Source organism: Dromiciops gliroides, chromosome 2 (genome assembly GCF_019393635.1).
Source record: "Dromiciops gliroides isolate mDroGli1 chromosome 2, mDroGli1.pri, whole genome shotgun sequence".
Classification (NCBI taxonomy): Eukaryota; Metazoa; Chordata; class Mammalia; order Microbiotheria; family Microbiotheriidae; genus Dromiciops; species Dromiciops gliroides.
In genome coordinates this window covers 257,858,937-257,873,952 of record NC_057862.1, presented here as the reverse complement: position 1 = coordinate 257,873,952, position 15,016 = coordinate 257,858,937, and the positions used below count along the sequence as shown (strand labels likewise).

General features: G+C 33.9%; 1 protein-coding gene across 17 annotated transcripts in view; it reads right to left on the bottom strand.

Moving 5' to 3' along the window:
• The window catches only part of GPHN (gephyrin), a 757,220-nt gene that overhangs the window by 539,762 nt on the left and 202,442 nt on the right, over positions 1-15,016 (bottom strand). For all 17 annotated transcript variants that reach the window (XM_043986983.1, XM_043986980.1, XM_043986981.1 and 14 more), the window contains one exon: positions 2,733-2,811. In XM_043986983.1, the coding sequence (XP_043842918.1) occupies positions 2,733-2,811 (79 nt within the window). The remainder of the gene's footprint in view (positions 1-2,732; positions 2,812-15,016) is intronic.

The following is a 15,016-nucleotide window of genomic DNA, read 5'->3' as shown; positions in this document are numbered from 1 at the left end:
TTTTCGGTAAGGCAATTGGGGTTAAGTGACTTGCCCAGGGTCACACAGCTAGTAAGTGTTAAGTGTCTGAGGCCGGATTTGAACTCAGGTACTCCCGACTCCAGGGCCAGTGCTCTATCCACTGCGCCACCCAGCTGCCCCCATACATAACATTTTGCAGTTAAAATCTACTATTTAGTATTTTTCTCTCTTTCTATTCTGGCAATGAGGGTTAAGTGACTTGCCCAGGGTCACACAGCTAGTAAGTGACAAGTGTCTGAGGCTGAACTTGAACTCAGGTCCTCCTGAATCCAGGGCAGGTGCTTTATACACTGTGCCACCCCGCTGCCCTGATACATAACTTTTTATTGTTGCCAAATTTTTCATGACCCCCACATTCAGTTACCCATTTTTAAAGAAGCTTTGGTCTAGGGGCAGCTAGGGCTGGGCTCCGAAGGAAAGAAAGGATCCCAATAGGAAAAGCTGGGAAGGGGAGTAAGGTGTGGAGTCTTTCCCTATGTCTAAAAATCACTAAACTGATATAACCCTGTGCCAGTTATCTGGGCCAGGAAAGAGGAGAAGCTACTTAACGATCCCCATCAGATTCCCTCACACCCAAGACAACTATTCAGTAAACTAATATAGCTATAATAGGAATAAACCATTCAATGACTATATAATCACATGAGCAATTACAGATTATAAGAAACTTTAAAATGGTTGGTACTCTTAAAACAGAATATTCCTTTTCATGGTACCAGAAAAAAAGACATTACTCTTTTTTTTGTACTGGTCACCTTGAATGACTATATTTATTGAGATTTGCCTCCAGGGCAGTTAGGTGGCACAGTGTATAAAGCACCTGCCCTGGATTCAGGAGGACCTGAGTTCAAGTTCAGTCTCAGACACTTGACACTTACTAGCTGTGTGACCCTGGACAAGTCACTTAGCCCATAGTGCCACTCAAAAAAGAAAAAAATAAATAAAAGAAAAAAAAGAGATTTGCCTCTAAAGAAAACTAATTACGACTCTGTCATTAAAAATGAATCTTGAATGTCCTTATGGTGATATTTTCCCCTCACATGAGCAAATAAAAAACAGAATGCTTCTGTCCAATGATATATTTTAAACAGCAAACTATTGCCAAGGTTAAAAAAATGTTAATTTAAGAACAGTGGTTTTAAAAAAAACAACCAGTGTCTCTAAATTACATTTTTTACACCTATAACGTGGTAGATATTCTCACTTAGATTTTTCTTATATTAAAGAGATTACTACAATTCACCAGCACTGTTGGTACATTAAGGATTTGCTGGTAGGGTGTGCAAAGAATATGGTATCAAGTTAAAAAGAAAAGTATAAAATTCATTCAAAATAATACAATTCATTACTACCCTAATATTCCACTGAAATTTCTCACAGCTTCTCAATCACTTAAGTCCACTGTGAATATAATCTTTAAATACAGGGATTATAATAAATATATATAATTCTCTTATACAGAAATATGTACCTTACAAGTAATATAACAGTTTAAGAATCTGTTTTGTTCAAATACATATTTAAGAAATAGCTTCCTTCTCATATTCCAAAAAATGCCTTAAAATGACATCACTTACTACATACACACCCACACACAAATGAGTAACTATAATATAGTTCTGGTCTAAGTAATTATTAAAGATAAGGAGGTAGGGGGGAGAGACTGTCAGTCTCAGTAAGGTAGAGCAGGGGTCATGCATAGAACCTTTTGGTAGTTTCATGAAGACTATGAAACCCTTCTCCGAATAAGGTTTTTAAATGCATAAAAATACATAAGATTATAATAATTTCTGTTTTAATGTGCATGATGGGAGCAAGACTGTCATAGTGAAAAGACTGCCTTAAGGATAGGAGAATTTTCATTAAAAAAACTAATGTTACAACGTAGTGCAAATAAGGCAAGTCACTTAATCTCTCAGTGTTTTAGACAACAAAGGATTATAAAATAGTTACAAAGTTGTAACCGAATCCCCCAGTTCCCCTGTCCCCTTGATAGAGTGAGTTTCCTATCACAGAGTTCCCTATAACAAACAAAGCTCAGATTCTGTTTCTTCCCCTATAATGTGCATTATTAAAGAAAGCTAAGGATGATAACCTGCCATATCTCATTTGCTTTTTCAGGGTTTACTTGGCTTTGACAATTTTAAGGAATTTTTCCCCCTGAGAACATGTAGAAAACATCTTGCCAGTTCCTCCTACTCCACCCCAGTTAAAGGTGAACCTGTCAAAAATTCATTAAGCTGGGAATAGGAAGAAAATACTAAAGTGACATGTGTGATAAATGAGTAAGAATTCACTTAAAGTAAAGTTATAAACAGCAAAATATATACAACAAAATGGAAAACAATGCCTAATGATGCTTACTCCATAAAGAACACAAAACATGTTCAAAAAGAATGCAAATAAGTTCAGTTTCATTTTCCAAATGTAGTATATTGCTAATAATTCTACCTTCTGGCAATGTAGAACCATTAGTTTTGTTCCTTGAAGGTTACATTTTTAGCCATTTCAAGCATCTCTTCTCCAAGTCTTTAGTCTTGTTTTCTTTACTCCACATACTCACAGACACACAGAAACACACACACACAGAGTGAGACAAGGTTGCCATTAAAGAGAAGCCTCCATTAGCCTAAATCAGAATAAATGATAGATCTTCTAAGTATGATATCACTATTGTTTTAAGAAATATGCAATGAAATCCCAGTACTCACAGAGAAGGATCTTGGACCAGGTCTTTGAGGTTTATCCCACTTCGGTCTTCTGCAAGGTTCCTAAAGCAGCTGTCACTCACTAAAAAGACAGAAGGGATTGGAGGGAGACAAAAAAAATTAAACAAAACTCACATTGATTGTTAATCTGAACATATGAAGAAAAGTCAATGATTTTCTTTCATTTTAGACATTACAGTAAAGCTTTGACTTCTTAATATTGGCAATACGATTAAAGATAACATTATGAAATCAACTGATTTGGATTAAAAAGTAAGAATTAGTTCTCAGTTCAGCAGGGAGTTTCTATTCCCAGGCCTTTGTTTTAAATTTCTCATTGTCTCATATTATGAAATGTATGTGTACAACTTTTTTAGAGGGAGTATTGTCACTATGGTAATTTTTGTAATGAACAGTCAATTTGAAGAACTAGAAATGGTGACAAATGCTCTAATTTAAAGATTTCACTTTTACTAGAGAGCAGATTATTTATTTATATGTCAAGTACAAAGGATCCATGATAATTAGAATGTGATTATAAAATCAGATGCTAATGAACATAAGTTTACAAGAATTCCAGTGCAAAAATCACCCACGAGAAGATGTCCTTCAACTTTAACCCATATAAGAGTAAGGTAGGGGAAGCCAGGTGGGGCAGTGGATAGAGCACCAGCCCTGGAGTCAGGAGTACCTGAGTTCAAATCCGGCCTCAGACACTTAACTCTTACTAGCTGTGTGACCCTGGGCAAATCACTTAACCCCAATTGCCTCACTAAAACAAAACAAAACAAAACAAAACAAAACAAAACAAAAAGAGTAAGGTAGACAAGAACATTAGACTATAAAGCAAAAGTCCTGATTTTGCTACTAATTTGGGGCATATTGCTCAGCATTTCTGTGCTTTCTGTTTTTCAACAAAGGAAAAAAGGGAGGGAATAAACATTTATTATGTCTGCTTTGTGCCAGTCACAGTGCTAAGTAAGCCCTTTACAATGATTACATCATTTGATTCTTATAAGAAGCCTGAAAGGTAGATGCTATTATTATCCCCATTTTACAGTTGAGAAAAGTGACTTACCCAGAGTCACACAACTAGTAAGTATCTGTAGCCAAATATGAACTAAGTTCTTCCTGACTTTAGGCCCAATACTCTATCCATTGTGCCACCTAACTACTTGAATTAGGCTTTACAGGTGTTACAGTCTCCTCCACCTCTTAAGATTCATTATATAATTCTTTCATTTAAAAAAATCAAATTAAGGATTCAATTTAAAGGAGTACTTCCAAAAGTACTGTTTTACTATTTTAATTTCTAACTATTGTAGACCAACTGAAGCTCTGAGACTTAATCTTATTTATTTCCTATAATCACATATACCATTAAAAAAAAAAAACCCTAACAAATACAGATTCAACAACTGATGAAAGTGCATTGGTACTAACCCACTTATCCATGCTTGAAAACAAATATAATTTAAAAAATAAAATTTGGAAGCCTACCACATAATAATGATTTATATATGAGATTTTATTTGATCTTCACAATAACTTTATGAAGAAGGTTGTGTTGTTTTTTAGTCATGTCCAACTCTTTGTGATCCTATTTGAGGTGTTCTTGGCAAAGATACTGAAGTAGTTTGCCATTTTCTTCTCCAGCTCATTTTACAGAAGATGAAACTGAGGCAAACAGGGTTAAGTGAATTGCCTAGGGTCACAGGCTAGATTTGAACTCCGGAAGAAGAGTCTTCCTGTCCAGTGTTTTATCCACTGTAACACCTAGCTGCCCATAAAGTAGGTGGTACAGGTATCATTAAATTTACAGTAGAAATGAACAAGAACATTTAAAGAGAACTGACTTGCCCATAATGATATAATAAATAACACAGGCAAGACTGAAACACAGATTATGATGACTCCAATTCAGTGTTCATTCTACTACACCACACTATACATATGTGTGTGTTTTGCTGAAGGATGTTTTTTTCCACAGCATATACTTATTCCAAATTAAATCTTTGTAATTTTGAGTATATTTATAGATTATAACTCCTATTAAAAATTAAACTTAATGACATTTGTACTTGTATAATGAAATTTTGTTGTTGTGATTTTTTAAAAAATGAACAAGATAGATATTTCAGAGGGATAACAGGTACATTAAATTTCATATATTAAACCAAAACTACTCTAATTAGAAATCTATCAATTGTTCCTGCTTTGCACATGACACTACAGGAATAAAAACCAGTAAAGTTAACTGAATTAGTTTTTATTCTACTAACTAATGAGAATTCAAATATTCTTAAATAATCATTAAATTAAGATCTTCACCCTAAAACTTGCTGAACCTGATCCAAATGTTTGTAAATTATAATGAATTTTCATTTGTCCTTATCCTTTTAAACAGACATGCTTTTTGAGATACTACATTCCTAAATAGAAACAGAAAAATGAAAATAAAATGTTGACATTCTATAAGAAAAGGTGTGTTTTCACTAAGCTAAATAATGAAAAGTATAGAAAACTATAACATAAAATTTGTCTTCCTATGGTTTTTCACTAAATTTGGCAAAAATGAGGGGTCAGTTTTGAATTTCAAGAGCTTCTGCTTACATTTTAAATTTAAAATCTCTGTAAGAAATCTTCATATTATTGTAATAAGTTACTAAATCCTCACCCTGACAATAAAATATTAATATTAATTGTTGTGTTATATTAAAATAGCATAATTAACCAATAATAAAGATTAATAAAATGTTATAATTAATATGATTTGTACCTATGTAATAAACATTTATTGTTCAATGGAATTTTTTTAAAGAGATTCTTAGAAAAATAACATGTATATTAAATTTCATATATTAAATCAAGCCCACCATAATTAGAAATAATTCTATCACCTGCTCCTATTTTGCACTAGGCAGTGCAGATATAAAAACTAGCAAAGGGAATTGAATTAGTGTCTTTATTACACTAGTAAGCATTCAAATATTCTTAAATAGCCATTAAACTAATAGAGAAAAATTCTTTTTTTTTTTTAAATGGTAGTTCAAATGTGTTCAATGCTTCAGGGTCAGCCCACCTATCTCTGCTAATGTCAGCTGGGGAATTGAGCCTGAAAACTTCTTGCTGATAAGGGATATATGACAGCTTTGTAGTCATAGCCACCACACATATTTTATAAAAGCTCAAGTAGAATGTTCCTGGGATACTAAGATTTTGTCCATCTTTATAGACCTAAAGATTAATTTCTGTTAAAACACAGATTAACAATGTTTCACATATATTGCATTTTTCACAAATTGAGGGTTTCTGGCAATGCTGTGTGGGTCCATTTTCCCAGTAGAACATGTTCACATTATGTCACTGTGTCATATTTTGGTAATCTTCTCAGTATTTTAAATTTTTTTCATTATTATTTTATCTGTTATGGTGATCGGTGATCTTTGATATTATCATTGTAATTGTTTTCAGGTGCCACATATAAAACTGAGAACTTAATTGATAAAAGTTCTGTGTGTTCTTACTGCTCCACAGACCTGCAAATTCTGAGTCTCTCTTTCCCTCTCCTTGAACCTCCCTATGTTCTGAGACACAACAATATTGAAATTAGACCAATTAATAACCCTACAATAGCCTCTAAGTGTTCAAGTGAAATGCAGAGTCAATGTGCCAAACTTCATTGTTGCCACAACCATCCCAACCTTAAGCAACCACCAGCCTGATTAATCAGCAGCCATCAACAAAACCCTCCACCAGCAAAAAGATTACTACTTGATGAAGGCTAATGTAATGGTTAACATTTTTTTTTAACAATAAAGTATTTGTGAATTAAGATATGTACATATTTAGACATAAGACTACTGCATACTTAATAGACTATAGGACATTGTAAACGGAACTTTTATATGTACTGTCAAAGAATATGAATTTTAATATATACTTATATATCTGAGAAAGAAAATGGCTAAACAAAAAGTATGTATGTTATATTTCAGTTCTCTATTTTTTCATAAGCTACTGTAGCAACTACTGAATATAGCAAAAAATGCATGAAACATTAACTTTAAATAAATCAATCAGCCACTCATATTAAAACAAAAATAAAACCCAGAAAGCACTGTTACCTGAACAAAAAAATAACCCATGAGAGAATAGCAATTTCTAAAGCCACAGTGCTCAGATATTAAGCACTGGAACTAACTTGAACACAAACACATGCACAGTTGAATACTAAACAGCAGGTGTGTAAATTCTTTATTGATTATACCTATACATAAACATAAACATCAGCATATAGACTAGCATAAATTTAAATATATACATAACATTTTACCTTATTTTCATTAATATTTTTCATCTATATACACAAATGTTCTTTTTAGAAAGCACTCTTAAATAGTATAAAATTTGGCAAATCTTTACATTTTCATTAAAGATTCCATACTTTTAACCTTGTTTTAAGTAGAATAATCAAAGACAGGAAGGAAAGCAGAGAGATAATAAGACAGAAAGGACACTAAAGCATGGAAATGATTCATGGTAGAAGGTTACAAATAATATATATATATGTATATATGCATATATAATGCTTTCTATACAATATATACAAGTAATGTATTATATCATTAAACATACATATATGTGAAAGCTTCTACCATGGGTAATATATGTGTATATATTCATATGTCATTATATATAATATACATTTATACAATATATTTATATATAATATATACAAATAATGTTGAAGGTTTTTCAACACCAAGCTAAGGAATTTACATTTTATCCTGGATGCAAAGTAAATCCACTTAAGATTTTTAAGTAATAAAGTGGTATAGTCATATCTGTTCCTAAGTGAGATTTTTTGGCTCCTTTGTGGAAGAAGGAAAAGAAAAAGAAGAAAACTAAAGTTGGGAGTCCATAATTAGGAAGGAATAATAACAATCTAGGAGTGAGGTGATCCGGGCTTAAACTAGGAAAATGTCTTTGTGAATAAAGAAAAACGATGACAAATGTAAGCAATGATGTCAAAATAATAGAATAAACAAGGCTTAGCAACTGATTGTATATGGGGGATGAATAGAAGGAATCAAGGATGGCTTGGAATACAAAATGAAAGATATAGGAGATGAGAAAGAAGACCAGGAGAGAACCTTGTGGGGAATGCAACTATGTTGTTTGCACAAGAGGTTCAGAGAAGGAAGTTTATCTAAAAGGTTTCCTGTTACTTAAAAACTGCAGTTCCTCACACTTAGAAATCAAACTCCATAACCACCTAAATGAAGTCTCCCAAAATCCAGATATCATCCCTCCCCTCCCCCGGGACACACACACTTTAGAGCTACATATAGCTATAAGTAAAGGGTTATACAGGGAGAAGCCAGGTAGCACAGTGGATAAAGCACCAGCCATGGATTCAGGAGGACCTGAGTTCAAATCCGACCTCAGACACTTGATACTTAACTAGTTGTGTGACCCTGGGCAAATCACTTAACCTTCATTGCCTCGCCAAAAAAGAAAAAGGGGGGGGGGTTATACAGATAAAACCTACCTCTTCATTAGCTTTTTATCCCTACTGCCTTCAAAACATTGCCTTTCCTTCCCACATGTTCAAAAATATTTATAGCAGCTCTCTTTGTGGTGGCAAAGAATTGGAAATCAAGGAAATGCCCATCAATTGTGGAATAGCTGAACAAGATGTGGTATATGAATGTAATGTAATACTATTGTGCTTTAAGAAATGATGAGCAGGCAGATTTCAGAAAAACCTGGAAAGACTTAAATGGACTGAGCAGAACCAGGAGAACATTGTATACAGTAACAGCAACACTGTGTGATGATCAACTGTGATAGACTTGGCTCTTCTTCAGCAGTGCAACGATCTAAGACAATTCCAAAGAACTCTGGATTCTAAGTGCAGATTCAACTATATTGTTTCTACTTTTTTGTTGTTTTCTTTTTTTTGAGGTTTTTCCCTTGTATTCAGAGTCTTCTTTCACAATATGACTAATGCAGAAATGTTTAATGTGATTATACATATATAATCTATATCAGATTGCTTTCTGTCTTGGGGAGGGAGAAGGGAAGGGAGAAACTTTGGAACTAAAAATCTTATGAAAATAAATGTTGAAAACCATCTTTACATGAAACTGGAAAATAATAAAATGTTTTTATGATTAAAAAACCCATTGCCTTTCCTTTTGTGAAAGTACTTTAGAAGGGTTTGACATTAGCATTTTAATGTATTTTTTAACTTTAAAACTATGACTCAGGTTTCTTTTTAATATATTTAATATTTCCCCAATTACATGTAAAAGCAATTTTTAACATTCGTTTTTAAAAATTTTGAGTTCTAAATTCCCTTCCTCCCTCCCTCCTTCTCTCCCCATCTCCATCATTGGGAAGGGAAGCAATTTGATACTGATTTTCATGGGCAGTCATACAAAAAAATTCATAATTGTCATGTTGTAAAAGAAAACACAAAGAAAAGCCCTCCAAGGAAAAATAAAGAGAATAAAAATGTATAAAATAAAATAAAAAATTATGCTTCAATTTGCATTCATACTGTATCAATTCTCTGGAGATGGATAGCATTTTTCATCTTAAGTATGACTGAGATTTATAGCAATGTATTTTAATAAAAATTTATTATAATAAAGTAATATGAACATTGCAGAAATTTGCTATTAAAGTGAATTTTTTAATGTGTGGTATTATAATACTGTTTTCAAAATTTTGGTGAGGCATCAAAACTTATTTTTTAAAAATTTAAATATAATTATCATACATTGCTATACTGTACAGCTGGCATAGTATTATTTATCTTTTATATAAATCAAATGTTTGGTTGAGTAATGACAACAAATTGAGAGTGATATTTCTAGTTCTAAAACAAAGGCACATGTGTGAGACAAAGTACTACATGTTTACATTCAGGGTAAGACTACCAAAGACATACTATGTTCTGAGTTTTATCAAAAGCAATTTCTTTTCCTCCCATAAGGTTCTAAAAAGGCCACTATCAGATCAAAAATAGTGTTCAACAATTTGGAACTATGGCCAAAGGGCTATAAAAGTGTGCATACCCTTTGACCCAGAAATACCACTATTAGGTCTATATCCCAAAGAGATCAAAGAAAAAGGAAAAAGAGATAGGTGTATAAAAGTACTTTTTGTGATGGCAATGAACTGGAAATTGAGGGGATGCCTATCAATTAGGGAATGACTGAATAAGTTGTGACATATGACTATAATGGAATACTATTGTATTATAAGAAATGACAAGGTGATTGGTTTCAGAAAAACCTGGGTAGACCTATATGCACTGATGCAAAGTGAAGTGGGGAGAACCAGGAAATTACTGTATACAGTAACAGCAATAAAAACAGTAGTAATCAATAGTGAAAAAAAATATGAAAATAATGTTCAAGAAATTAAAAGTAAAACAACAGTAAGAACCTTCATCCAACCCAAACTGTACAAAAGTTAGACTAGAAGCCTATGGTCAATGGGAAAGGAATTATGTCAGGGAAGCCAATGTTAGCTAAGGTAATCAAATCTGAAACCTCCAAAGGGTCTGAACAGAAACAAAGCCAGAGAAACTTTAGACCACTGAACTCTGCATATAGATGGTTTGGGGGCTAAAAGACAACAAAAAACATGAAAACAAAGTCAAAAATAGAAGTTAAAAATAGAAGAAAATATAAAGGAGCTATTATGACAAACAAATGATCTGGGAAATAAGAGGAAGAATTAAGAATGATTGGACTACATGAAAAAAAAATCCAGACAAAAAAAATCTTAGTACCATATTTCAAGAAATTATAAAAGGAAACTGTATAAGTCTATTAGAAACAGAAGGCAAAGAGAAAAATAAAAGAATCTGCTTCTCTAAAGAAAATCCAGATTTAAAAACTCCCAGGAATGCCAGAGGCAAAATCTAGAGCTTTCAAGTTAAAAAAAAATTACTGCAAACATCCTAAACTAAAAAGTTCAAGATCTAAGAAATCACTGTTGGGATCACCCAAGACTATGCTGCACCAATTTTAAGAATAGAAGACGTTGGAACATAATATTTCAAAAAGAGCAGACAAAGGTTTATACAACCAAGACTAATTTATGTGGACCTTGAATGAAAAAAAAAAGACTGGTAAGCATTCCAGATAAAATAAAAAGAGCTGAGTAGAAATTCTGAAATATAAACAGAGGAGTAATGAAAACATAAAAAGGTTAAATGCATTTAAGTAGCTGGAATAGAATAAATGATAACTGCTTATATTCTTTTTTTTTTTTTTTTTTTGGTGAGGCAATTGGGGTTAAGTGACTTGCCCAAGGTCACACAGCTAGTAAGTGTTAAGTGTCTGAGGCTGGCTTTGAACTCAGGTCCTCCTGACTCCAGGGCCAGTGCTCTATCCACTGCGCCACCTAGCTGCCCAACTGCTTATATTCTAAAAGGAAGAAAAGAGATAAAAGTCCCTTTACCAGGGGGCTGAACCAAGATGGCAGAGGAAAGGCAGTAAACTCTCAGGGTTCCCAACACAATCACACCAAAAACCTCCAAATAATGCCATAAGACAATTCCTAGACCAGCAGAACCAACAAATGAAAGGAGTGAGATAATTTTCCAGCTAAGGTTGCTTAGAAGTGCGGCAGGGAAGGTCTGCTGTACTGCAGTGGGAGTGGAGCCCTGGCCTGCAGCTGCACTGACACAGATCCAGGCCAAGGCTGTGCCAGAGAAAGAGACTTCTAGAGCCTTGAAATTTGCTGCAGCTAACTCAGCTCACACTCTGGTGAGAGGGTTGAGTGGTTGGCCAGGGGGAGATTATAGGGGTCTCTGCTGGCACTGAGGTGGAACTCTGATGTTTTGCCTTGGCTCCTATATAGGACACAGTCTTGGGTGGTGGTCCCCGGTTGGGGAGGGGTGCAGGCACACCCATACTTGCAACCAAAGTGAACAAGATTTGTTTCAAGGTTAAAGAGCAAGCAGGCTGTGGTTACTTAAAGACCAGAACGCAGGCCAGTTGAGCTGAGAACCTGTGTCTCCTTAAATCTTACCACCTGGGGAACCCCCTGAAACTTAGGATAGTGCATCCAGGAAGCAGTGCCCCACTTTAAAAAGGAAGCTTGGGGCAGCTAGGTGGCACAGTGGATAAAGCACTCACGATGGATTCAGGGGGACTTGAGTTCAAATTCAGCCTCAGACACTTGACATTTACTGGCTGTGTGATCTGAGGCAAGTCACTTAACCCTAACTGCCCCACCAAAAAAAAAAAAAAAGGAATCATAGCACCTTGTATCCCCTGAAGCTTGGGACAGTGCATCCAGGAAGCAGTTCCTTACTTTAAGAAAGAGTCAAATGTCAAGAAGTAGGCTGACAAGATGAGTAGGCAGAAATAGGTGTGGACCACAGAAAGTTTCTTTGGTAAAAAGAAGATTAAGGTTCACCCTCAGAAGAGGATAGCGATGTCAGGGCTCTGACATCCAAAGCTTCCAAGAAAAATATGAATTGGTCTTGGGCCACAGAAGCACTCAAAAAAGATTTTGAAAATAAAGTAAGAGAGGTAGAGGGAAAAAATGGAAAGAGAAATGAGAGTGATGGAAGGAAAGTCATGAAAAAAAAAAGTCAACAGCTTGAAAAGCCAAATGGAAAAGCTCTCTGAAGAAAATAATTGCCTAAGAATTAGGATTGAACAAATGGAAGCTAATGACTTTATAAGAAACCAAGACAAAACAAAGCAAATCCAAATCAATGAAAAAATAGAGGGCAATGTGAAATATCTTCTTGGAAAAACAGCTAACCTGGAAAACAGATCAAGGAGAGATAATTTGAAAATTATTAGACTACCTGAAAACCATGACTAGACTAAAAGCTTAGACATCATCTTCCAAAAGATTCTCAGGGAAAATTGCCCTGATATTCTAAAAGCAGAAGGTAAAATAGAAATTGAAAGAATCCACTGATCACCTCCTGAAAGAGATCCCAAAAGGAAAACTTCCAGGAATATTAAAGCCAAATTCCAGAGCTCCCAGGTCAAGGAGGGAAAAAACTAAGTCCCTTTATAGTCCCACTTTCTTTAAAGCTAACAGAGATTATAATGTAAGACAAACAAAAAACCTTGGGGGATACTTTTTGATGCTTTAGTGAAAGAGAAGGGAAAAAAAGGATACACTATGGAAGAAATAAGTGAGAAGGGAAAGGAACTTACTATTTCTCGTAATTTGTGTGTGAAAAGTATAAAGAAGAGTTTAAGAAATAGAGAAAGCAATGAGGGAATAGAGATATCAAGACATACACATACATACATACATACATACATACATACACGTTAAACTCAACAGAGAAACAGGTAAGGAAAAGGATAAAGACGAGGAAGGATTAAGGAGGATGATATAATTGGGAGGCAATAGACACAAGGGAAAAAAAACTTCAGCATCATAGGGTAGATTTTAAAGGTGAGGAAGAGAGGCTAAAACAAAAATTTTTAAAGTATATTGGGATTTGAAGAAGAGGATGAGTGAAAAAGGAGCAAGCCAACTTAATTTTATATTACTGTATTGATTATATTCCTTCCTCTTTAATCACGTTCTTTGTAAAGAGTAGGGCATGAAATAATGACAGGAAAAATACAAGACTAATAATCACAGCCTTCAACATGAATGGTGTGAAGGTAGCAGAAGGGATTAGAAAGCAGATTTCTATAATATGTTATTTACTGGAAATACACCTGAAACACAAAAATTTAGTTAAAAATAAGGAACTAGAATAAAATTAATTATGTCTTAGATGAATTCAATAAAGTATGAGTATCAGCAGTATATTCCCAAACAAGGCAACAATAAAAAGACATTAATAAGCTTATGTACTTATATGAAAATTTAACATAACTTCAGGAAGAAATGAGATAGCAAAATAATATTTGACAAGTTCAATGTCACCTTTACAGTCCTGGAAAAATCCAAATAAGAAAGAATTTAAGGATCTGAAAATAATTTTAGAAAGTAAGATATTATAGAATTCAATACTGAATGAGGATAGAAAAGAATACACATTTCTTAAAGTAACAAAGTCCTTTGGAACCTAAACAAATGAAAAAGCAAATTTTTTTTAAACATCCATAATGACCATAATGCAAAAATAAATCATAATCAATGAATGGCTTTCAAAAATATTTAAAATGTAAATAGAGAATTGGAGGGGTTGTCAAAGCTTAATTTAAAGCAACAATTGATAATTCAAGCAAATAAAATGTCAACAATGACACTATATACTAAAACATTTAGGAATCGGGAAAATAGACTTTGAGAAAAATGTATTCCTATACATTTTCACAGACAAAAGAGATGACTAACAGATCCATGAACTGGGCAAACAACTAGAGAACAATTAGCAAAGCAATAAATTTTAAAATCCCAACTAAATACAAAAATATATATATTTTGGGAAACAAAGAAGAGATAAACAAAACTGAAAACAGAAAAAACCCCATAAAATTGACAAAAATAAGAGATGGTTTTGGTGGGAAAACTATAAATAGATAAACAATTAACTTCTTGTTGTCTGTCCCTCATTCTCTATGAGGACCATGACAACAGATATCATGACTTGCCATAAACTGTATTTAAGTGAGGAAGGGCTTTGTAAAGTCAACAGTCTCACTGTCTCTTCAAGAGCCATCTTGGCCCAACAGCAAAATGCACATCATAATGACTGGAAGATGGCCCCAGATGTTTGAGGCAACTGGGGTTAAGTGACCTGCCCAGGGTCATAGAGCTAGTGTCAAATGTCTGAGGTTGAATTTGAACTCACGTCCTTCTGACTCCAGGGCCAGTGCTCTATCCACTGCACCACCTAGCTGCCCTGTCCTGGCAAACAACTAATCTTATGCAAAAGAGAGGAAAATCAAACTACCAATATCAAAAAAGAAAATCAAGAAGGAAAAATCATAACAAGAAGATATAAAGTAAGTTGTTGGCAATTACTTTGCTTGAGTATATGCCAACAAAAATGATAGCATAAATGAAATGGATGGATATTTACTAAAATATAAATATTTAGATGATCAGAACAAGAAGAATAATTATAATTTTTTAAATCTCATATCAGAAAAGTTAAATAAGCCACAAATAGATTTCTAAATAAAAAACTGAAGGACTAGATATGTTTACCACTATGTTTACTTTAAAAGACTAGAAAAAGTAATAAGAAAAATTATCTGAAGGAACAAAAGACCAAGAAAATTAAGGAATTGATTGTGTGTATGGGGGGAGGGGCAATGAGGGTTAAG